Here is a 24471-nt window from a genome sequence, read left to right on the forward strand (position 1 = left end):
GGGGGACACGTCAAAAAATGATCAATACATGAAAAATCATCTTTTTTTCTCTTATCCACTTTACATGTACTATGGCTTTCTGGGACTTACTCACAGCGCATAGCATTTTAATTACTGCTCTTGGCCGAACTACAACCTGAAACACTGTGTGTGGTGTGCCGCCATTGAAAAAGGTCATGCTGGAGAAGTTTTTCAACCACGGCCGCCTCCGCAAACAATGGAACGACCTCGCACAATCTTCTAGGAAAAGGTGAACTTGCCAAGTGATGCCTGGGCAGCATTGATGCAAACATGTCGTCATTCAAGCACCACGCAACTCTGGTGTCAGTATTTCACTACAAAAAGTGGCTGATGATACAGCTTCAGGTGCATTCAGGTGGGGGACTTTTGGGGTCTCCGGATGGAAGGGTCAAGCGCGCGCGCTCAGATTTGGGAAAGGGATGAGAAATTTGGCCTTTGCAGCTCACAATTGGGGAGGTAACAACATGTCTGGTGGGAGACGCTGCATTCCCATACCTGATAAGCACCTACCGGATAGAACCTAACCCATAAAAAGAAGGATTTTCAATTGACACGACCTCAGAGTGAGGATGGGGGGTGAAATGCCTTTGGCATTCTCGGCGTCACGTTGGGGATTTTCCACCGGAGGAGTAACCTGGAACATCACGGATGGACACACTGGTGATGGCAGCATGCTCCATGCACAATTTCCCCAAGAATCCTCCTGAAGCTCCATAGTGAAAATGTAGCAGCTGCAGAAGAGCAGAGGAACGTGAAATACACATGGCACCCGGTAACGAAACATGGGGAGGGAAACACACCATCATTCGAGCCTAGTGCTGTCAGAAGAGCTTGGCTACTTTCGAAAAAAAAAAAAAAAAAAAAAACCTCCGGAGAGAAGCGGAGAGAGCGAACACGGAGCGACTACAGGCACGTTTCAGACACCAACTGCGGTCATGTGTAGGTGAGTAGGAGGGAGGGGGCACACAGGCTGGACGAGTTGGGTTTTTATTTTATGGTTTTGAGCTTTGTGGAGATTTAGAGCGACGGACGGAGGAGATGCAGAGAGAGAGAGAGCATCATTGTTTCTGTTGCATGGGCCGTAATGCGGCAGCTAACCCAGCTAGCTCATGGGGCAGCGTTTGATTGTTTGAAACTTTACCTTCCCGTAAAGCGTACACTTTTTTAAAAATTAAAGCCCTCCTCCACCTCCTCTTGCTTTTTTCCTTCCCCCCTCTCTCTAGCTTTTAAAAGTGACCGCGGTGAAATCCGGCTAAAGTTAGCGAACAATAAATAGAGGCGCCAGACAGATTTGATTTCACGAGCGTCATCAAAAAAGCTTGATTCGTGTCGCCTTTTAAAAAAACAAAAAACAGTTTTAATCCGCGTTCATCACGTTTATTTAACTCAAACTGTTTTTTAATTTGCTCCTTGGTTGTTTTAAATCAAACATAAACGCGTCGGTAGCATCCTGTTAGCTCGCCTCGATAGCAACCAACGTTTCTAACGGCTCAACGTTTTTTTTGTTTGTTTTTCAGACGTTACTCGCTTATTTTAAATGATTTAACGCCGAGTGTCCGTGTAACTTTGTTCACACGGCTCGGTTGTGTGTTGTAAATGTGATTGTTTTGATTTAAAGGGTGAAAAAAAGATGAGTTTGATTGTGTGTGTGTGTCTCGTTGTGGCTAACCGGCGTAGCTAACGATGCTAACTAGCTTTTGGGGAGCTAACTATTATGCATCACAAAAGCTCATCCGCTTTTCTCTTCAATTCACTGTCGTGTTAAAGCCAAATGGTCGGCTCCGGCTAGACTAAACAATAAATTCACACTCTTTGTTTGCTCCCACACACACTCACGTACATCCTTGCCTGCTCATTTGCCTCAAAAAACTGAAATACTGAAGCTGGAGCTAAAAATATCGTTTGTGTTTTTAGTGTGAACCGATTAATTTTCAAGCTTTTTGTATCCATGTCGAGCCTAAAGCTGGCACATGTGTGTGTTATTGTGGTTTGACTGTGCAATGTGTGGATGTGTGCCTCAAATAATATATATATATATATGTTGGCAACAGTCCAACTCACGTGTGCAAGTAGAACAATACGACATGTGAGGTAAATATTTCTTTATTTTTGCTGCTTTGGATTGAATGTCTTTAAATGAACCTCACCTTTTTTAGAACATACTTAATTTATATCTCACTTTGGAGCCTGTTAATCCAGATTTTTTAAACTAAACACACAATGACCGCTTTAATTTGTCTTCTGTTATAATATTCCTGCTGTTTTTGCTTTCAAGCTCTGATGGCTGACCTATCTTTTTCATTTGGGATAGATACTTTATTGATCCCGATAGAAATTTAGTTCAGGTTTGGTCTCTTTTTAAAAATGACAAACTTCGGTATGTTACTCGGAGAAGCTGTGTCAAAAGCTTTGTTTCTTAGTAGTGTGTGCAGTGTGTCTTCATTTACACGAGTTATGATGCCTAAATAACATTCACGTCCACCGTTAAATGTTTCGATATGCTCTGCCGTGTGTCACAAAGCTGAAGAAAGTGGGACTTCTTTTCACTGCTCCTGTAGTTACTACATCTAGCGCTCTCGGTAGTAAAAAAAAAGTAGATAAATCCAATAAATTGCAGAACATTGTAGTGCACACAGGAGAAACTGTGAAACTACTAAATATACTTAATTGGCAAGACTTATGTTGTTGTATTCATGTTTGAAATCACTAATACGTGACTTTATCTCCTCTCTCTTTCAGGATATTCCTCTCCTGCATTCCTCTTTAGATTGATTGCCCTCCTTCTTCCCTGCAAAAAAAAAAGCAAAAGCACCACCATGAGTATTATCCAGGACAAATTAGGCAATGAGTTTTTGCGCAACGGTGGCATGGACCCCAATTTTGCACCAGGTATGCTTATGTTCAGCCACCTGCCGCCCGTCACCAGCTTTACGCGGCTGGCCTCCCAGTCCGTTATGGGCGAGCTCCCTCAGGAAATGATCCTGAAGAAAGAGCGCGACTCGCCGCCGGAACACCAGGGCGCCGCTGCAAACACGGGGGGCTTCCTCCACAGCATGGGCATTAAGCAGGAGCGGCTAAGTGAGCTGGAATACCGTATGCCCCTCTATGGCGGGGGTGGAGGAATAGGGATGAACTGTACTGGAGGGGGCGCGGGGAAGAGTGGTACTGACATGCCGGACATGTCTTTCGGCAACCACCACCAAAATCACCAGAACATGCTCCTGCATGACCTCAGCCTCAGCAACGTTCGTTCCCTCGGAGAACAGGTAAGAAGGCTTTTAAATATTGTTTTGACTGATATCGACGCACGTTCCCTACTTCTACTGCCTCAGCAGGAGTTATAATGCCTTGTTGTTTGACCATAGATGCCTGGAAGACCGGGTAAAGAGCCAAAAGAGTCCTCAGGTAGAAGAGGGCGGAGGAACAACGGGGACGGGCAGGGAGGCAAAGCACGAAGGAAACGCAACGATGCTGCAAAGGTTAATCACTAATCTGCTTCCCTAAAAACAAGTGTTGTTTAACTAAAAACCATCTGTGCATGAAACAAACGGTTGTACGGCTTCAACGCTTTTTAGCTGCGAGATTAATTTGAGTTAAGCGTGCGTGATATGGAAAAGGTAACAGCGCTTGTACTCCTGTACTGACGGTGTTCTCCTCTTTGTAGGCCATGATGATGGATGCAGATGGAGCCTGCCTGTCGCCCAGTTCAAAACCACATATCTGTGAGCACTGTAATGCGGCCTTTCGCAGCTCCTACCACTTGCGCAGACACGTGCTCATACACACAGGTGAGAGGCTTTCGCTGCTCGTCAAGTGCTTTACTTTTTCCCTTTTACTCTCCTTCAGCACCGTCGCTCACGCTGCAGGACATGTTGAGTCAGAAGCAGATGAGGTGCAGCTAAATGAGGCAGTGTCTGTTCTCGCTGCTGCGTAAGAGGAATTTGTATCAAGACTTCTTTTGAAGCTGACAAATCAAATTTGTAGCTAAAGCATGCTTCTGTTGAAGATTCCTGCCCCGCTGAATCTGGTATCATTCTTTCTTACCAGGGTTAGTCACTGGAAACAAAAAGCCAATTCCAAAACAAAATTCATTACATTAAATTAATTGCGCTCGTCACTATCTTCCGCTCTTACTAATTTCCCCTTCACTGTGAGCGCTGCGGGGCCTCTTTTCGAAACCAGACATTCATTAGAGCCAGGGATGACTCAGTGATTACTCATGTGTTTCTGGACATCTTAGTCACTCTCTTTTCTGGGAATTCCTCGCTTTGCTCTTTCAATGTGAGCTCATAAATGGTCTAAAGGAAAATTCAGCTGTTTTTTACAACCCGATGATCTGCAGCCTAGAGTGTTGGTACACAATGTGGACATAGGGGAACTAGTTTTTCTAGGTCCTCGTGCTGTTTGACTGTATATTAACATATGCTGAAGTAACTGCAGAGTCTCATAGGTCTTAGTTTGATGTGTATTCCTGCCTCAGGTGACTCATCGGATGCCACAGCTTCATTGTTATCCTGACCACATAGTCATATGTGGGCTGTGCATTAATTAATGTGATGGGCTGTATGGTTGTATTCTTGATCGCACAGGTGAGAGGCCTTTCCGGTGCAGTCAGTGTAACATGAGCTTCATTCAGAAGTACCTCCTCCAGCGACACGAGAAGATCCACAGTGGTGAGTTTCTCTACTTGAATATACTGAAGAGTTTCGGAGCGGCTGCCTTCATTTCAAACATTTCCGCCCCTAACGCTGTCAACTCGTGTCTTTTGCAGGAGAGAAGCCTTTTAGCTGTGACCAGTGTAACATGCGTTTTATCCAGAAGTACCACATGGAGCGACACAAGAGGACACACAGTGGCGAGAAGCCATATCGCTGCGACACCTGCCAACAAGTAGGTTACATGTGGTCTGTTTGCTAAGTAGCTTACCACTGTTTTGCCGTTTAATTGAATGTATTTTGCCAGTTGGCTTTGTGTAAACTGCATGTTTTTTCCCTCCACAACTTACTCAAATCTCTGTTTTATCTGAAGAGGTCAGGGAATAAAATGTAAAATAAACAGGATTTTAAAACTGCTTTCATCCAGTGGAGACTAAGCTCATTTTTCTGTTTTCCACATCTGCTTTGCCTCTGTCCACTTTTAGTTTTTCTCAAGAACAGACCGGTTACTGAAGCACAAACGGACTTGTGGAGAAGCCATAAAGAAGGGCCTGGACCCAAGCATGCTGGAGCTCAGCGAAGCAGAGCTAGGCCATGGCAGCTATTCACTCACTCAGGGAAACTCTACCACCTCCGGACGCAAAAGGGCCAAGTCCAAAAACGGTGAAGCTGGAGAGCGCAAGAGGAAGAAGAATGCATCGGCAGCAGGAGCCTCGTCCTCTGGGGGGATGGCCCGTGACCTGGGCCTGCAGGACTTCAACATGGAGCACCCCTCGGGCTCTGGCCCCGCCATGCAGGGACGTACCCCCAAATTGGTCTTTAAAAAAGCTGGCCGCAAGGGCTTGGACAAAGGCCTCCTCTCTCTGGATGACGGCATTGACGAACAAAAACGGTTGGGCCAGAAGCCGGACTCCATGGATCACGTGGACGGCTCTGGCCTCGATAACATGGGTCTACTCCAGGGTGCCGGGGGCAACAAGCAAGGCCCGACCACCAGCAGCAACTACGATGATGCAATGCAGTTTGTGAAAAAGCGGCGATACCTCCATGCAGTTAACAATGACTATGGAGCCGGCTCACTGCACATGGCACCCCAGGGCAGTAGTGTAATCCAGGGCTCCCTGGGGCCTGAGCCCACGCTGGCCATGCTGGACTCCTCGCCTTTGGAACTCAAGCACGACAAGTCAGGCATTCCCGATGAGGTACTGCAAAGCCTGCTAGACCATTATAGCCATAAGCCAGAGGGGACACACCACCATGATGTGACTTTCGACCTGCCAGACCACCCACACCACGTAGACCTCCAGCCGGCAGCCCCTGTTACCCCGGAGCTGGAGGACGACTCGCCCAACGGTGGTGACAAGACCGCGGTGATGAGCGAGTACTCAAAGTTCCTCCTGCAGGCCCTGGAGCGCACCAGCCATAGTGGACCCTTCCCCAGCCTTGGCCCAACGGGGCCTTTCCCACTCCTGTCCAGTAGCTCCAGTCCTACGGGTCCCCTGTTCTCCGACAAACACGTGTACACCACCTCCCCACTAGATTGTGGCTACCCTCCTGCTGTCTCCTCCCCACTGCCCATCGTCGCCCCCTCATCAACCTCGTCCTCGTCCTCCTCCAAGTCCCACTACGGCATGCTCGTCGGCTCCCCCTCCCAGGCAGGCTACCACCTCAGCTTGGACTCTACTAGCCACCAGCAGCTGACTCCATCTCAGGAGCTGACCGAGCAGTTGGAGAAGCAGCACTCCCCCGGCACCTTCAACCTACCTCCCCAGGACCTGACTGCCCCGGCAGAGGGGTCCAAGGGGCAGCAGCAGCCCAAGGCTGTAGGGAGCGCTGCACCCACCAACGGCTCCAGCTACCCAGACCTGTCCCCACTGAACCCCCCAAAAGAAACCACGTATCAGATCGAGAACTTCGCCCAGGCCTTTGGCTCCCAGTTCAAGTCAGGGCGGCGGACCCCTCTGAGCTATGGCAGCGATCCTGGGGCAGAGGTCGACCACCGAATACGGACTCCAGTGTCAGAATTCTCAGGGTATACCAGTTTGTTAGCTGACGTCAGTGAGCCAGTGAGTACAGGATCAAAAACCCCAACAAGCCAAAGTTTCAGATAAGGGTCAAACGAGGTGAATCCAGTAGGGGGCTGTCCTGTCGCTGTCCATACAGTCCCTATACCCATCCGAATTTTGTTCTTGTAGCAAAGTTTTGTTTTTTAAACACTGCCATTAAATGTTAATACAAAAATGACCAGGGAGGGTCTTACATGGCCTCAAATGCAATTTTTTTTAAATATTCTCATTTTTATTATGTATTTAGTCGCTCAGTTTTTTTGTTTAAGAGTAGTGATTTTTGATATGAACGTACCGTAGATTTAAATGTAATTTAAAACATTTAGAGGGTAGCTATGAACTTGCTTGATTTTTCTTTTCTTTTTTTTGTTTTCTTTTTGTTTTTTCTGAACTCTTGTGTTTTACCAATCATCATACCATTGTAAAGTAATAATGAATAATGTTGATAACTTCAATAATAATAACATTTGTGGCAGGGAAAGGCCCAGAATTCAAATGGCAAAAAAGTATATATTGTCTGTTACAAGAAACGTATTAACTCAGGAAAATAGGCAAAATTGTGTAATAAGACTTTGTATTATGAGATGCAATTAGCACAGTTTTTACAGGTGTACTTTGAGACTACAAAGCTTTGATTTTGTTTTTGTGTTTTTTGTTTTTTGTTTTTTTTTGTTTTTTAAACTCGCCAGAACAACAAATTACAATACATGATCATGTTTGGTTTCTACTGCGTGTAGCTTTGTTGAGATTATGGTACTGTTGTGTCAACGTGACGACATCCACATCGCTTATGAGAGCCACACGTGTACACGAGGTTGTATAAATTGAAGTGGAGTCCAGCTGGCGGTGTGCGCACACACACACACAAACACACACACATATACAACTGACATGTTCTGAAGCGAGGAGGATGTTTGAACAGAACCGAAGCCCGTCTTTAACCGCCGCACTCCCCTGGTTGTGCTCGCCGGTGGCCAGTAGGAAAGACGCAGCTGAGGCAAAAAAAAAATTCAGACCGCGTTGCTGTTACAGCGTCAGTCTTTTCATCATGCTGTTGCTGAAGTGATTTTTCTTTTTCACCACTTTTTCTACTCCACTCCTTGCTGTTCCTTTTTGTGTGTGTGTGTGTGTCAGTGGAATCAAACAAGCACTTTTAAAAAACAAATACAGCATCAACAAATCATCATTGGAAACACAAAACAACCACCACAACCCATTCAATTTGCATATGTGATAAGTGATTATTATGCTAATGGTTATTAATATTTTAAGAGGAGAAAACTGTGAACGGGGGTCGGGTGGGTGGGAGGGAGGGATGGGATGGGTGATAGGGAGGGAGGGCTGGATTATTGTTAAACGGGGTTTGATAGGGGTTGACTAGGCATGACCATGGGCATCTAAATGTATTTTGTTGCTTTTTCTCATGGGTAGAAGAGAGCGGGAAGGGAAGGGAAGGGAAGGGAGGGATGGGGGATTTTTTTCTTACGGTTTGTCGGGTGATGTTGTAAAAAGATGATTTGCCATAATTTTGTTATACAATATTTTGAGAGTACCTCTTTGTATTTAAGTGTTTTGAGAGACGGGCTGACATGCTGGAAACCCTTATATCTTTAAACCCCCTCCCCTCCTCCCTCTGGGTGTGATACCCAAACCCTTTTATTTATTCTCCACAAGCCACAACTGAATCCGGTAGCAGATATTTTTTTGGCAAGTAATCACCGGACCTACAGCCCTATCCCTGTTTCCTCTATGTTTTTAATGACTTTTTTTTTTTTAATTATTATTTCCTTTTTTTTTACCCCACTGTTATTAGTAATTGCAAGAAACTGCTTCAAGAATACAGTTAAGAAACACAAAAGTTAAGTTATCCCCTTCCCCAAAATGCAGCCCTGCACTCACAAGAATAAACAATGGCCTTCTTTGTCTTCCATGGCTAAAGCCATTCTGTCCCGGCAGCCAGGGTTGATATTTAATTTAGTTGATTTCCTGTGAGCCGCCCCCCCCTCCCTTCTCCCCTCACACCCCTTTTCCTTTTCCTATGTCTGTGAGCTCCACAGCCAAGAGACTTTGAAGCTGCTCAGATCACAGGGAACAAAGACTGACCAGCCACCTCACTCCAAACACACACTATGCTTTTTTTAAACGGAGAGAGTTGGGTGAGAGACGAAGAGAGAGACGAGAAGAGAAAAAAAAAAAAGACAATAAGATTGACCTAAATATACCTCATATCACTAAAGCGTAAGAAAGCAGGGACACGCATTTCATGTATGTAGTGGAAATACTTGTAGTATAGGTTCGACATATTGTATAATCATTTAACACTGCCTGTGTTTACAATTATAGAGCAAGTGACTCGTCAAAATGCAAATGTGTTATTTTCTTTTTCTGTAAAAACATCCACGCCAAGCAGTGTTGCATTCTAGATGCCTCATAGAACATTCATTTTTCTCATGTTATCCCTTATTTTTGTTACTTGCCATGACGTGTTTTGATATGATCTGTAGAAGGATATTGTTTACAAAAATGTACAAAAACACTAAAAATGTGTGTTCTCAATTTTTTTTTTTTTTTTTTTTTTTTTTTCTCGAGTTTTTCCTCCAGTATGCATGATAAAGACATTTTTGTATGGCTTTTTTTCTTTCTGACTGTCACCTCAATACCAAATTTTGTAGCAGAAGCCTCCCCATTCCTTTGTCTTATTTGTTCTAGACCCCTTGTGATATGATTTCCCGGGCTGTACCTGTTATTGAGATGATGAACGGATTAGAGAAGCCAATAAAAACTTTTTGTTACAAAAAAGTATGTGGTGTGGGATATCTGTCTCAATGGCAGCACTGAAAATCGGATTCCCCGATACTAAACTATGATGCTGTGTCTTTGCAATTTACTTAATCATATTACAAACGTTCATTAGGTAAGTTTATTTAATGATACACGCAAGAGATAACAACCTCAACCTGAAAGTTGTGTGGAGGCTACTATATTTTCAACCAATCCCTGAGGGTATGTGTCCAGTCAGGGGAAGAATGTAACTATTTACTCAAATACTGGACTTAAATACAAACATTTTACTCCACTACATTTGTCTGACAGTTTGGGTTACTAGTTACTTTTTGATTTTGTGGCTTTAGAAAATTCTACTTCTTAAACTAAATAAACTATTTAAAGACCTCAGTGGATCATCTTGAAAGTTCAGTGTCAGAAAGTTGAAAACTGCTTTTCTTGACCTCTTAAAGTATTGCTACAAACACGATGGTTTTATAAAATATGATGCATTGCTGTAGATTGAACTACCCAACAGTATATACAGTAGAAAAGTAGTAGTGATCCAAAAAACATCACATATAATAGAGGCAGACTGACTGCAGAATGACTGCATTTACTTTTGATACTTCTGATACTTATTTTGTTGATAATGATTTTTAGTCATGGAGCATTTTCATGGTATAGTATTGCTAATTTTACTTAGTAAAGTACCTGAATACGTCTTCAACCACTGGTTCCAGTGAGGGATCAGCATCTTTACAAAACAAAAGGACTGTGAACTCAGATCAATAGGGAAGTGTTAATGTTTGTACCACAGGCCTTTTTGGACTGCCACGATGAAGAGGGCAAATACTGGCAGGGAGCAAAACTGGTGTCGTGCCAGAACTGGAGCTGGGCAACGTGGCAGCCTCTAAAGACACGATGACCAAAGACCAAAGACGATGTTGAAGTCTCAGAGTAAATCTGGGACTGACTTTAACATAAATGCAGTTTGAAAATTAGAGGTTTTAACTCTCTCTTTGTATAGTTGAAGCTGGGTAACGCTGACTTGAATGTTTTATAGTGGATGCACCTTGCCCTTACTGTGGGTGAATCCAGTTTACAGTATCTCATGTGACCCTGTCACGGAGGATATATTTTTTTAATACGATGGTGAATCATTTACACATGAGTCCCTGCTACCAGGAGATGGAGCTGTTGACAGTGACATAATACGAGTTACATGACATGTTTTACATGTTGTACAAGTGGTCTCTATCGCATGCAGCGCTGTTGAACGTCAACAAGGTTATTTTGCTTTCACACTGACTTCACACTATTGACCATGACGGCTGCAGAAAAACCTGTTCCATCAAGACATCAGTGAGAGTGTGCTCTTCCTTCACCTACGTTGTTTGTGTATTCAACACTGATCCCAGACATCTCTAGAGAAACAGTCCATGAATCCTCCCATGACCTAACTCATAAATCATTGATGTGAAATACATCGTCATTGAATGTAATCTGGACTTTTCCACATTTGTCCAATACTGACAGATCTTTTTGGCCGCCAGTGAAAAGACAGTTACAAAATGCTGACCCTTCTTATTAGTATAATCAACATTCACATTATAGAGAAAGTGACTTTCACTCTTTGATTACAAATTTTAATATATATATATATATATACACACTTTCTATTAAACCCCTTGGGGTCAACAACCTATATAATCCTACTTTTTTATCTATGTAAAAACTCCAGACCTCTCACTGTACAATTTTGAGGTACTTTTACTTGAGACATCTCAGAGGCAAATATTGTACTTTTTACTTCACTACATTTATTTGATACGTTAAGTTACTTTGCATGTTCAGATTAATAATACAAAATATAATCATATTATAGATTCAGATGAAACCTTATTGCTAACTCAGGATTTATTGACAAGCTATGCATGGTAGCGATTTTACTTAATGTAAACCAGCACCACTGTACTTTATGTTTCTGGTTTCTTCTTTTATGTCACCGGTTTTTATATTTAATGGGTTTCGGATGAGTGAAGCACAGTCTGTTCCTTCTGCACTGTTTGCTTTGGCTTGTCTCTTATTGAAATTGAGTTCAAGGGTCTTCAAGGGAATTACTGCACTGCCACCTTTTGTCAAGCTCATATCAGTCATCCCCTCGTCCTCATCAATTTTCATCACAATCGTCATTGCCAGGAACGGCAGGTTGGGTGGGGTTAAGAATGGCCATAACTGTAAGTGACTTTGGACTTACAGTCAGCAAGAGGACACGGAGGCAGTTATTGCTCTGTGATCTATGTTGACACTCCTCAAGGCAGCATATTCATAAAACCTGGTGATAGCTGGGGAGCATTCTAGATGTTTTAATACGCAGAAAAGCTTTTACCTGCTAATGTAAAAAAAACAAAAAAACATTATAAGGTATACTACAGTAAAAAAATTCACTTTTGGAATATTTTTCAGCTTCATAGTGTGCAGCTGGTGCGATTTAAATGTATTCACATTTCTGTTTAATTTCCAGGAACCTGAAACTGACGCAGCTAAAGGAAATGTAGCCATTGTGAATTTCGTTGTTTACACCAGTGGTTCTCCTACTGTGACACGAAAAGTCCCTTTTTGTTTAGTAAATCAGTGAGATTAATGCAAAATGTGATCTTTGGTGTAATTATGTTGATTGTTGGGTGAAAAGTAAAGACTATCATTGAGACTGATGTAATCTAATGTTCCATAAAGCCCTAATTAGTCAACATTTTGACATTTTAATTGATGCTTTTTAATTATGTTTATCCACATATTAGTTCATGGGCACATAGATTAAAAATAAGTACTGTGGGGCTCCGTGGTAGCTCACCTGCACCCCAGGTATGAAGGCTGTAGTCTTTACTGCAGCGGGTTTGTTTCCAACCCCTAGGCCTATTTTTACCCTCGTGTTCACTTTCACTAGCAGCAAATACCAAAATAACTTAGGTACAGTTGCTGTCCAGTATTGAAAGACTTAAAGTCCATTAATAATAAGTCCATAAATAAGTCCAAAGTCCATTAAAGAGTTAGAGTAGGTTCCAGTCCTGTGTTTTGAAAACAAGTTGGGTTATTAATGGCCGTAAATGGCAGCATTGTGTAGACGGAACCGTCAGTCAGAGGAAGTACAACCCCAATATCAAAAAAGTTTGGATGTGGTGTAAAACATGAATGGAATTTGAATGCAGAGATTTACAAATCCTGCTCAGTTGAATACAGATATATATATTTAATATATTTAATGTTCAAACTGATAAATCCTATTGTTTTTTTGTCATTCGGATTTTTTCATTTTCCATTTGTTATTTTGCTGTACCCAATATCCATGGAAACCATCGCTTTACTACTCCTACTTAACGACTTCTATTTTTATCTTTTAGCTGTTCCAGCCATTTTTCCACTGACACCCATCATGACGCTTGAATGACGTAAAAAAGCACAGTCATGTTAATTTAGATATGCAACTGGGATCAAAGTCACCTCCGAGATAACATCATTTTATTTGGGGCGATTGGATGATAGCTCAGTTCTCATCAAACTATAGAAAGATTTTTGAAATTGAAGACTTCTTTCTTAAGACTTCTTACTTAAGATTTTTGAAACTTAAGAATTCTTTCTTAAGGTCTTGTCTACTTCTTCAGGTTTTTTAAAGCTGTTTAACTGTTTGCAACAAGATCAAATTATCTCCCATCTTCTGACCTCTTTGAATCAAAGGTAACATTAACCTTTGTCCCACCCTCTTTTACTGGCCATAGTTCGCGATAACACTGTTCTGCATCGCTAGACTCTTGTGAGCAGTTCTATTTGGGTTCAAGTACACAACTTCTTCTGGAGACTGTCACTGCTTAAAACTGGGCCTGTGATGAAATCATGTTTATAGAAGTTCTCTCTTGGTTTAATGATGACTGGTGGAACTGCCATAAATTCATAAACTGACGTGCAAGGAATGTAATCTTTGTCCTCTCTGTTTTTTACAGCCCCTATTAGTAACTTATAAAGTCTGAGGCTGAGATGTGCATAAGAAATTGTGCTCTTTACTCTTGTACTCTTGTCATGAATGGAAAACAATTGATTTGCATGCATATTAAAGCTATTAAAGCAGGTAAACATGCCCTGTTTGCTCTTAGTGCTGTAGTCAAAATCACTTTTGTCAAGTCCAAGATCAAGTTCTGTTTCAAGATGGATCATATTGCACTATTATTTGTTATGATCACATAGGCCAGTTTATTTATGTATAGCAATATCACCTGATATCGTACTAAACACTCTCCAAAGGCGTTTGTGACGATCAAAAAGCAAATGCAGTGTAACCACATTGCCACATAAGAGCTTGAATTGTCATTCAGAAAGTTATGAAAACAAAAATATTAATCTCAAATAGATGTGATTTTGTTAGCGCAGTTAGAACTTATTTCTCACTTATTTTTATTTGGTTGGTGACTCTCTGTTTGTGTTAGAGTTATTTCACTTATTTAAATTTGTCTTATATTGCATCTTGCCCCTATTGAAACTGTGTGATTTTTAACTGGTGTTTTTTTTTTATTGTTGTTGTTTTTGTTTGGACCCCAAGAAGACTAGCAACCCCTTTTGTGGAAGCTAATGGAGATCCAAATAAAGAATAATAATAAGTAAGTGAGTAAGTGAAATTTTATTTTTCAAACTCACACTTCTCTTCACTGCCTAATGTGTGAACAACTGAAATTATGGCTCCTAGCTTCTCTTGGACTGCCATTAGAAAGTGTAACAAACAACAAGCCTTGGTGATAAGCAACAGAGATGATAAGGAAGGACGCAAGGAGGAAGTTACTTCAGAAAAAATGAACATATGTTGCTAGACTCAATTAAAACCAACCTTGACCATTGGTTTGGGAAGACCAAAGGCCAAGTCTGAGTGCAAATATCAACGAGTCCAAGACCAGACTCTGCAGTGCTTGTCATTATATTGTGGTATTATTTTCGTTTTTGCATTATTGTCGTAAAAATCCTCCAGTTCTGCTTTACATGTTTACAGCCATGGGAATAAGTTCAACCAGGAAACGTGTGTGATATCACGTAGAATAAAGTGTCTGACATTGCACTACGATAATAAATAACAGATATCAGATGTTAATTATCTGTCAGTGAACTCTTCCTAAAAGATCCAGCTTGATTTAAAGTTCAAACTGGTACATTTCAAGTGAGTTCAAGTCAAAGTTTTGACTTGTGTTGATGTTTTGATGTTGTTTGACCCGGGCCACAGTGAGCTCCCATGAACCATTTGACAAACCTCACTACTCATTCTGGTTTAAATAGTGGGAACTCCAAACGGAAAGAAACTATTTTACGACTTCAACAATGTCCATAAAAAGTTTGGCAAACATTTAGAGTAAACATGTTGGTTTTCATGAGAATATATTCTTTTTGAGTATAAAATTTACTGCCAAGATGTGAAATGTGAAACATGATCTGTCCTCATGGAAAACATCAAACGTGTTTCCAGCACAGGTATATTAATTTTAATGCAGATATTTTTGTTCCAATGTAGTATTATCTTTCACAATTATTACATTTAATGTAGTACATATCAACAATCCAAAATCTCTCTTCAGTGGCCGCCCCAGGCAGTGAACCATGTCAAGTTTGGCTTTTAGGTTGGTCTACAAAAAACAGCAACACAATCAATGGGAAACGTTGGGTTTTTATAAAAGCAGTGACAATGTTATTTTAAAAATGTGGCTTACTCGTGTCATTTTAAGAGAGTTTTGAGTTATTGTCAAACAAGCAGCATGGCCACCTCTTCTTTTCTTTGGATTTTCTCTATATAAAACACTACACTGGAGTCATGCTCGTCTAAGCCTGGACCGATCTTTTGTATAGCTCTTAGATCTGTGATCCCCCCCCCCCCCCTTTTCTTAACGGGAAATGTACTTTAGCACGAAGTGCCGCCCTCGGAGGAGTGGCTAATGATTAAAACTGCCAGTGGAGGACAACTGAGCCCTCATCATCCAAGATTTCAGGGCACTAAAGCCTTGCTCACTCATTGCCTTCACTGCCTTTCTTTCTTGGCTGAAGTTTTGTCCTTAAATTCTTCTGAGATGGCAGGAAAATTCAAAATACTCTTTGTCCTCTGTCTGGTCGCACCCTGTCTTGGTAAGTCGTCAGATTATTATTTTTTTTTTGTGTTGATTTAAAAATTTTAACATTCAAAATAAATCTGTGTCAGTTGGTAATCCAGATGATCCCACTTTCAGTTATCTAGTAAACGTTACAATGGCGATAAATATTCCTGTCTTTTGATTTCAGTTTTTAAATGTGTTTAGAATCAAATGTCAAAATGGGTTTAATAATTTAATGGCGATGGCTTTATTATCAAGCAGGTCACTATTTGTTTTCTAACAACTGATGAATATTTCTCATTTCCTCCAGTAATGCATGCCATCTCATAAATAACTATCAAAAAATAGATTGTGTCAGTAGAGTTGATTTTCCTTGTGTAATTTGTTAGTATTTCAAAGTTAGCTGTAGCTGAACACTTGGCCATTTGGCAGTGTATCATTTACTAACTGCTACACTGTGCTGCTTTAACCACAAAATTCTCATTTATGCAGCCCAAGATGAAATAAGTCCAGAAGAGGCAGCTGCTGCTACTGTTGGATCCAGTACAGCTGCTGCTACTGTTGGATCCAGTACAGCTGCTGCTACTGTTGGATCCTCTACAGCTGCTACTGCTGGATCCTCTACAGCTGCTACTGCTGGATCCTCTACAGCTGCTACTGCTGGGACCACAACCACTAAACCTACAGAATCTCCAAGTAATTCCACTCCTCTTTTTCCAAGATGAATTGTTTACACAATGCTGTAGGCACTCATATTATTGTGTTGTCATTGTTGTTATTGTTGTTGTTGTTTTTTCTTTGACTTTAAAGATCCCTGTGCATCAAGCCCATGCGGCTCTGGGAGCACCTGTGAGCCTCGTAATGATAAAAACTATGTATGCCTGTGTTTGGCTGGGGAAAACTATAATGATGGCACCAAAAGTTGTGAGAAAGGTAAGTATGTGTTTGTGTACTGTCATTGTGAAGCTCCGTGAAAAAGTGACTTAATGAACACTAGTTATAATACTGGTAGTATCAGGTCAGTTGACATTATAGGCACCTTTAGAGGCTACACTAATATTTTCATGAAATACGAAGATGGGATTATACAAGTCATACGTTTTCCTGTAAATATGAGCCAGGAGGCACAATTGAATAGGTTAAATGGTTATGACTGGAACATGTATATATACAATTTTCTTATATTGATATTTTCCTATTTTAGCCAAAGTTTTCCCTGGAGAACTATCCCTGAAAGGATTACCATACGAGAAGGAGATGAGTGACAAGCGGTCTGCAATATTTGCCAAAACTGCAGACGACATTGTTAAAGAGGTAAACAACAGTCATATCATGTTTGCAGAGTTCACTGTGATCAGTGATAGTTTGTCTAACTTGTCCTCTAACTGTGCTACACTCTGTGATACACTAACTGGTATTAAACCTGATGTGTGTGGTAATAAATGTACGACGTTGCTGCACAATATTTATCAAAAGAAAAATAAACCCAGGAGGAAATTTGATCTAAAGTCAAATGATGGTCTAAACAAAATGTTTTTTTCTTAACAAAACACAGGTGGCTAAGGGTTTTAAATCTAAGCCAGGTTTCTCTGGAGCTACAGTACTGGAACTCTTGTAAGTTGTGGTGTTTGCCACATTGTATTACACAGTGTAATAATGCAGAATAATGCATCTAATAATTGCATAATGTTTTTGTTTTTTTGTCTTTATAGGCCCTTTTCAGTCAGGTCACCAGGGGTTAAGGCAACTGTGGACATCATCTTTCAGGCAAATGCTGCAATTGATGACAATGCTGTTGATGCCGCAATTCAAACGGCTGCTACATGTGAAAATTGTGTACTGGCAGGTGCAGCTTTCGAAAGTATGTTTTTCTGTTAAGCATATATGTCTGATCTTGTGTTGTGTGGTTTGATTGTGAGATTATCTAAATCATATTCAAACAAGACAGATTTATTTTCGTAATTGAAGAATTACATTGAAGTAAAATGCTGTACACTGTCTACAGTGTCTACAGCGCTGTTTAACAAATCACCTGTCAAATATAGAAGAAAACATTTTGGTTTTATTTTGTCATATAAATCATCTTTTGTTTGTTCACCATTGCGGCTGTGAAATGCAGAACCACGTATTGCTGTGATGTTTTAAGAAGTACATGCATTTTGAGGGTTGATGGCTCAGTGATCATTTTCTAAAGCCAACATATCAGTTTATTTCTGTTCATATCTAACGTGAGTGACGGTGTCATGCTGTTAACGGACGCGTTAATGCTCTTTCCAAGTTGAAGGATTTGCAAATCTATTCACTGTGTCAGACGTAGTCATGATATGCAGTAACATATAAAACATACATACATAGCTCTTCACAGTGTCTCGGTGTCCCTGTTTTTCTGTGTTACTAATAACATTAGTGTTGGTTCTCTTCTATTCATGTTCCCTAGTAAATTATGACAGCGTGACAGTGAGCAACATGCAAAACAGAAGTACCCCAAAATTGACTCGGCTAAATAGAATTGAGTCTATACTTTTTTTTATTACCTTTAGTAACCACTGTTTTGGGGATTTAGGATATAATAGCCTATAACTTATTTTTTTATATCTGATCTTGTGTTTTTAGCTGCGATACAGCCTGACACAGCGTGGAATTCATCATACTATTTGGGTGATGATAGTGGCCGGTTATGATTACATATGAAATACTGTATGCTGAATCATTAGCATAGAAACTGTATTTTTTTGTGCCAGTTCTCTCATTAGACAGACTATTGGATAAGTTCACCGATGGGCTGAACCTCTAAAACGTCAGGCCCTTTGTCATTCCAAATATAGTGATCTTCATACAGAGTATCATTCAGAGTGGTGATGTCTTACTGATATTACGGTATTGTACAGCTGCACTTATTTGGGTTAGATTGACTGAGGATATCTTCTTTTGTTCCCTTCATTTAAAGAGAAGAGCCTGTGTGAGAGCAATGCCTGTGATGAGCATACTGCAACATGCAAGTCTGCAGAAGGATCTTTTACCTGTACCTGTAAGGACGGCTACATTAAGACGGACTTCAGTACAAGAATGTGCATTGGTAAGTGCATTTAGAGAGTGAGTGTGTTATATAATAACCTTTCTATAACCTTTCTTTAACTAAATTACTTTATTTTTCTCGCCAGCTTGTCCCAGTGGCCAAGAAGCAAAGAATAATGAATGTACCGCGTAAGTGCTTAAACGTCATAGCTGGTTCTGTGAATGGAACAATTATCATCCATCATCTTATCTTTCTATGTATATTTCAACCACATGTCATGCATGTCATATGTGGTGGAAAAAGAAATTTGACTTGTGTTTGTAGAGAGCTTGGGTGTAAATAAAATTGAAACATTCTTCTTGTCTTTCAGATGTTCATTTGGTTATTCTGGGTTCAACTGCGATGAATGTGAGTATACAGCATGTGTCTGACATTGAACATCACAAAAGAGATCGCTGATCGACAATAGTGATGTAATATCGTTGCCAAAAAAACAATTAAATAAAATCTGATCAGCTACTTTGTCAATATTTTTAATAATTCAAATTTGGCTGGGTGGTTAATAACACTTTTGTTTTGTCTTTGTCATTGGTAGCATGGAAGCTGGTGCTGACAATCGTCGGCTCTGTTCTCAGTGGACTGCTGCTCGTCACACTCATTCTTCTGCCTGTAGTGGCACTCAAGTGAGTTTCTCATCTATCCAATCACCCACTTCAATTCATTCATTATTCACTCTGTCATGCCTTTGCCTTGTTTCTCTCTGATTCATGCTACATGATAATATCTACAGGTAACTGGACACATTAATTATAAACCTTTTTCATTTCGACATGGTAGCCTGGTGTTTTTTAGCCTGCCAGACACATGTTTTGGGGGGTGACCTGGTAGCTCACTTGGCAGAACATACACCGCATTTATCCAGGTTTAAGTCTTTACCACAGTGATTTAAAGCCTGGATCCATTGCTGCATGGCATCCTCTTTCTCTCTCTCTTGAATTTCCTTTCAGCCTTTCAGTCTATCCATTCAGCTGTCGCTGTCTAATAAAGCTTAAAATGCCCCAAAAATACACTATGACAGTAATACATATACAGTAGACAGTAATATATTTTGGTTTAACTTTTCAGATCAAAGAAAACCTCCAAGAAGAGCAAAAGAAGCAAAGAAGCAGATATTGGGATGTCTCAAGTCAACCAGCCTAATACCAAGGCACCAATGGCCACCAGCAACTTCAGCAACGGCTACACAGCACCTGCCAGTGGGCCAGCCAACGGCTTTGCCAATACTGGCATGCCGAGGTTCCCACGGGTAACCGCAACTAACAGCAACTGGGAGAGCAAGACCAACCTGGATATGACTCCAAGCAACAGCCGGCAAAATCTGATCCCTAATTCGAGGACCTCTGTGAGTATACGTCTGTGGCTGTTTGATGTATAACCTAGGAGGGTAAATGAAAGAAGTCTATGAAATATTCACCAGGGCAAGAGAGGAGAAATTCAGGAATATGCCTGCTTGGTTTTACATTTGTCTTAAAGAAAATCTCCTTTTATTAAAGCGGTACGACGATGATGATGATGCGGGTCCTTATGCCCAGACTCGACCCCAGAGCAACCCGTATGCCCAGACTCGACCCCAGAGCAACCTGTATGCCCAGACTCAACCCCAGAGCAACCTGTATGCCCAGACTCGACCCCAGAGCAACCTGTATGCCCAGACTCGACCCCAGGGCAACCCGTATGCTTCGAGCCAAGGCCAGTCCAGCTCGTACTTTGCGGAAGATGTCGGACGACGGTATTAATGAAGGCGGTCTAATTAACAGGGTTCATCGTACAGTGACATTTAACCAGATCAAAAACTTGTTGAGGTTTTAAAAACCTCAGAGATCTTTTCAGTAATATCCCATTAAAACAGAAGCAGTAATGAATTTTACTGCAGTGTAGGGCATTTACATCCTTCGATAACGTTGACCTGCATTGTATCAGCAATCATAAGCTGTCATGAATCATTCCTTTCTTTCCTCTCTTGACTAATGTTTGCAAAGGTTTGTGATATGAGATACAGTGTACATCTTTTAATGGTAAGATTGTATTTAATTTAAAAAGTCAGATGTTTAATGGCACTGAAACAGAAATTCATACTCAGGTCAGACTGAAACCCAGAGGTGAAGATGTTTGCCATCATTCTCTTGCAGAGTTAATGTCTCACTCGTCTATGAATTCTGATGAAATGATGAGTTACAATTTCATGTTGGACTCAGTTTTGTGTATGAGATGAGTGTCTTTTGTTCTAATAAAATTCCTCCAAATTAGGGCATGTTAATCCATCCATATACGTCACTATGATTTATGTAAAATGTTAATTACACTGAAATTGTTTGATGTTGTATTTTGTATATCTGAGAGTATATTTTATGTATTTTAACCACTTTCATGTCAAATTGATACCAAGCTGTTATTTAACACAAGACAAAATAATATTCTACCACTTCATGTGTTGTGTAAGTTTTACTTTGTCACTCATAATATCATGATATTGAATTCATTTTAAACATCCACTACTTACAGTTTCAATTAATGTATTAATTGAAGGTTTAAATATTTAGCCAACCATTACTAAGCAACTTATGTATATCATGCATCCATCCATCCATCCATCATCCATCCATCCATCCTTCCATCCATCCATCCATCCATCCATCCATCCATCCATCCATCCATCCATTCATCCATCCATCCATCCATCCATCCATCCATTTTCTGTAACTTCGGCACCTGGAGCCCATCCTGGCAATCGGTGAGACGCAGGGTACATCTTGGACAAGTCAGCAGGTCATCAGAGGGCACATAGACATACACAACCATTCACACTCACGCCTGCGGCCAATTTAGAGTCACCAATTAATCTGTACATGTCTTTGAACTCTGGGAGGAACCCATGGAGTACCTGGGGAGAACCCAGGCATATTATTATTATTATTAGCTTGTATCAAGTCAAATATCTGACCGTACATCATCTGTGTGAGGTGTACACCTCAGTCTGCCCTTACTGCCATGTCTTTTTTAGTACTAAGACTAGAGGGCGCCAAAGTTTTACTACCACAAACTCTTTCAAAAGTCAGTCGTGCAAGTGATGAAGATGATGCATCATGGTTTGTGTGTCCACAAGTGCCTAAGCTTGACCAATGTGTTCTGGACACATGGTCTGAAATAAGGGAAAATGTTTTAAGTAAATAGACGTTTGTCATTGTCCAAATATATATTGTGTATTTTACAAAATGTTTAATCACTGAAATGTGCTCTGGTGAGTAACCTTTTGTGTTCTCTCACAAATAAACATATCCTTTCATATGATCATAGATCTACTTATCTATCACTTTGAGCTGAAAGCAAACAGAGTGTGTCAGTTTGAAGAGCATTTCTGAGTGACATGCAATAATATAGAGATACTGCATATCATTATTATTATTGCATGTCACTACACTACATACACGGCATGTGTATCAGTCAGAAAAACAGCTATGGTTTTAAGCTCAACAGAGCACATGGTCCACATATTATTGTACTGTAACTGTAGCTTCACTACAGCTTTCTTTCCTCTATTGAGGAGGATAAATGTGACAGAAAAGACTTTTGAGTACACCAAGTATTCACTTCTTTTACTTGAGTAAAAGTAACAATACTTCAGGGTAAAAAAAGATAGAAGTATTAATTTTAAGATATACTTTAAGTACGAAAAAATTAAAGTATTCATTATGTAGAATAACCCATTTCAAGATAACATGCCTCCTAGGTAGCTTAAACTATAATAACATATCACAATTTATTAGTTGATTTATATTTTGTGCTAATAATCTTAAATTGCAAAATAACTACTAACAAAAGTTGTCAAATAAATGCAGTGGAGTAAAATAAAACGCTCAGGTAAAGTGCAAATAATTGTATTTAAATACAGTATCTGAGCAAATGTACAAGGTCACACATTGTAAAATCAAATAAAGCCATCAATAGTTTGATAACTGTAGATCTGATAATGTCCCCATAATGATTTGATATGATCACGGCACACACAGCTCATTAAAGTTAATGATTATTTTTTGTTCCTCAAATATATGCACACATTAAATTAAGTAATTACAAAAATACTTGTGTACCCTCAAAGAATAAGTCAACTTTTCTATTGTAAATATTTACAAAATTGTTTCCTACCAATTTTCCATTGTGGGTGGTACTGGACTTAACTAATTTATAGTGTTTTTTTGTTTTTTTTTACTTGCCACTCAAAGGGCCTGCAGCAGCTTTGTATCCCTCCAATGTTTCCAAAACAAATTATTTCTCAGATTAAGAGTCCCCAAGTTCAGTGGTATCTTACTTTTGTGAATGCCATTCAAATACAGACTCAGTTTGGGGCAGTCCCAGAATATGTGGTAATGATTTGCCTCAATTGAACCACATTGTCTCCAATACATCAAACTCATATTTCTGTATAAATTACAAAAGTATTATCAATATTTCTTGCAGGCATATTGTACTTGTTTGCAATTTAATAAATAGGTGTCACATACATCCATCATACCAATATTTTTGGCTTGTTCTGCTATATGTGTATCTGTGTGTATACACATTTAAGACTACAAAGCATTCACATTTAAATTGCTTTAAAGTTGTATATGGAACAAGACGAATTATTCGGGTTATTGTTTTAAAAAAAAAGCATGTAAAATTGTTTGAGTGTGTTGATATTTTGTACATTGGTCAAAGAATCTATTTTCTATTCTCACAAACCATAAAGTCTTAACTTCCTGCTGCAGCGTTACACAAAAATGAGTGGTTACTTTTTCTTGCTGATGTAGACAACATACCAACAGGTAAAAGTTAATCTTAGATGAAATTTATGTAAAGTAGCTAGCCATAAAAAGCTGTTTTACTCCACGTCACATTACTGATCTGCTGGTTGCTCCTGGTTATACATCTCAATCCCAGAGGCAGTATCTTCCCCTGACACATTCGGGTTAACAGAGTCAAATTTAGCATGAGCAGACATACTTTGTCAAACTAAGACCAGAATTAAATTATGGACCTTAAGGGTCTTCATCTTCTGTCTCTTCTACTGCTGTCCCAAGGAATTCAACTTGCTCAAGGTATGTGTATACTCTTGATTTCACATCAATACTTTGATCTACATCAAACTTTCTAGTCAGAAATATGTTACAGATAATGAGAGAGGAATACACGTACTAGGTGATGTTCAGTAGTTGGGGTTTTTGCATCATGCTATCATGTTATTTTCACCAAAAATATCATTTCTGAGCTTCTGAGCTACACAAATATGGCCAGTGCTGCATGCTTAAATGTGATTTTAGTAGTTCCACACACAAATTGAAGTAATTTTTACATGAATATATGAGTGAGTTTAGCTGTTTTGAATTAAAATATGAAAGGTGCACCTACACAACCAAAGAAAGAAATATTACCTAAAAAAACAACATTTTGAAGGAAATTCTAAATCCATGCCTATGCAAGCGTCATAAATTTACATGAACCAATCAAAAGTTTTTATTTGTTTTTTGTGTGTCATTCAAAATAAAATCCCACAAACTACTAGAAAATGTATGAATGCACATATGATAAAGTACACACCTCTGTGCTGATTCAGACATCAATTATCTATTTCAAATGACAGGCTGTATATGCCAAGGTCGTAAAATGGACTTCATAGATAGTGAAGAATTAACTATCTTTTAATGGACAAATCACATGTTTTAAGGGTCAAATGTTACACATAATGTAGCTACATCTGTCATAAACATGGTAACTCATTTGTCAAGGAAACTAAT

At 40.0% G+C, this 24471-nt stretch overlaps 3 protein-coding genes across 4 annotated transcripts in view; all 3 read left to right on the forward strand.

Annotated features, from left to right (window-relative positions):
- Positions 1–871: 871 nt before the first annotated feature.
- Positions 872–7751, forward strand: znf281b (zinc finger protein 281b). Of its 2 annotated transcripts, none has more exons than XM_019271976.2 (7): positions 872–964; positions 2761–3287; positions 3387–3500; positions 3686–3809; positions 4602–4694; positions 4793–4911; positions 5162–7751. In XM_019271976.2, the coding sequence occupies exons 2-7, from the start codon at positions 2838–2840 to the stop codon at positions 6785–6787; spliced, it is 2526 nt and encodes an 841-aa protein (XP_019127521.1). In that variant the 5' UTR covers positions 872–964; positions 2761–2837; the 3' UTR covers positions 6788–7751. The 2 variants fall into 2 exon arrangements, with proteins under 2 accessions (XP_019127521.1, XP_010743476.2); XM_010745174.3 differs by having other exon boundaries at positions 4611–4694.
- Positions 7752–15520: 7769 nt separating this feature from the next.
- On the forward strand, positions 15521–21134 carry LOC104930403 (mucin-13-like). Its single transcript, XM_019271948.2, has 12 exons — positions 15521–15658; positions 16117–16320; positions 16435–16557; positions 16829–16938; positions 17180–17238; positions 17337–17485; positions 18572–18700; positions 18786–18828; positions 19011–19048; positions 19236–19323; positions 19766–20042; positions 20194–21134. The coding sequence occupies exons 1-12, from the start codon at positions 15604–15606 to the stop codon at positions 20434–20436; spliced, it is 1518 nt and encodes a 505-aa protein (XP_019127493.2). The 5' UTR covers positions 15521–15603; the 3' UTR covers positions 20437–21134.
- A 2572-nt stretch (positions 21135–23706) lies between these two features.
- lrp2b (low density lipoprotein receptor-related protein 2b) overlaps positions 23707–24471 on the forward strand; it is a 33213-nt gene continuing 32448 nt past the window's right edge. The window contains exon 1 of the mRNA XM_027289819.1: positions 23707–23775. Within this exon, the coding sequence (XP_027145620.1) occupies positions 23709–23775 (67 nt within the window). The 5' untranslated portion in view covers positions 23707–23708. The remainder of the gene's footprint in view (positions 23776–24471) is intronic.

Source organism: Larimichthys crocea, chromosome XVI (genome assembly GCF_000972845.2).
Source record: "Larimichthys crocea isolate SSNF chromosome XVI, L_crocea_2.0, whole genome shotgun sequence".
Taxonomy (NCBI): Eukaryota; Metazoa; Chordata; class Actinopteri; family Sciaenidae; genus Larimichthys; species Larimichthys crocea.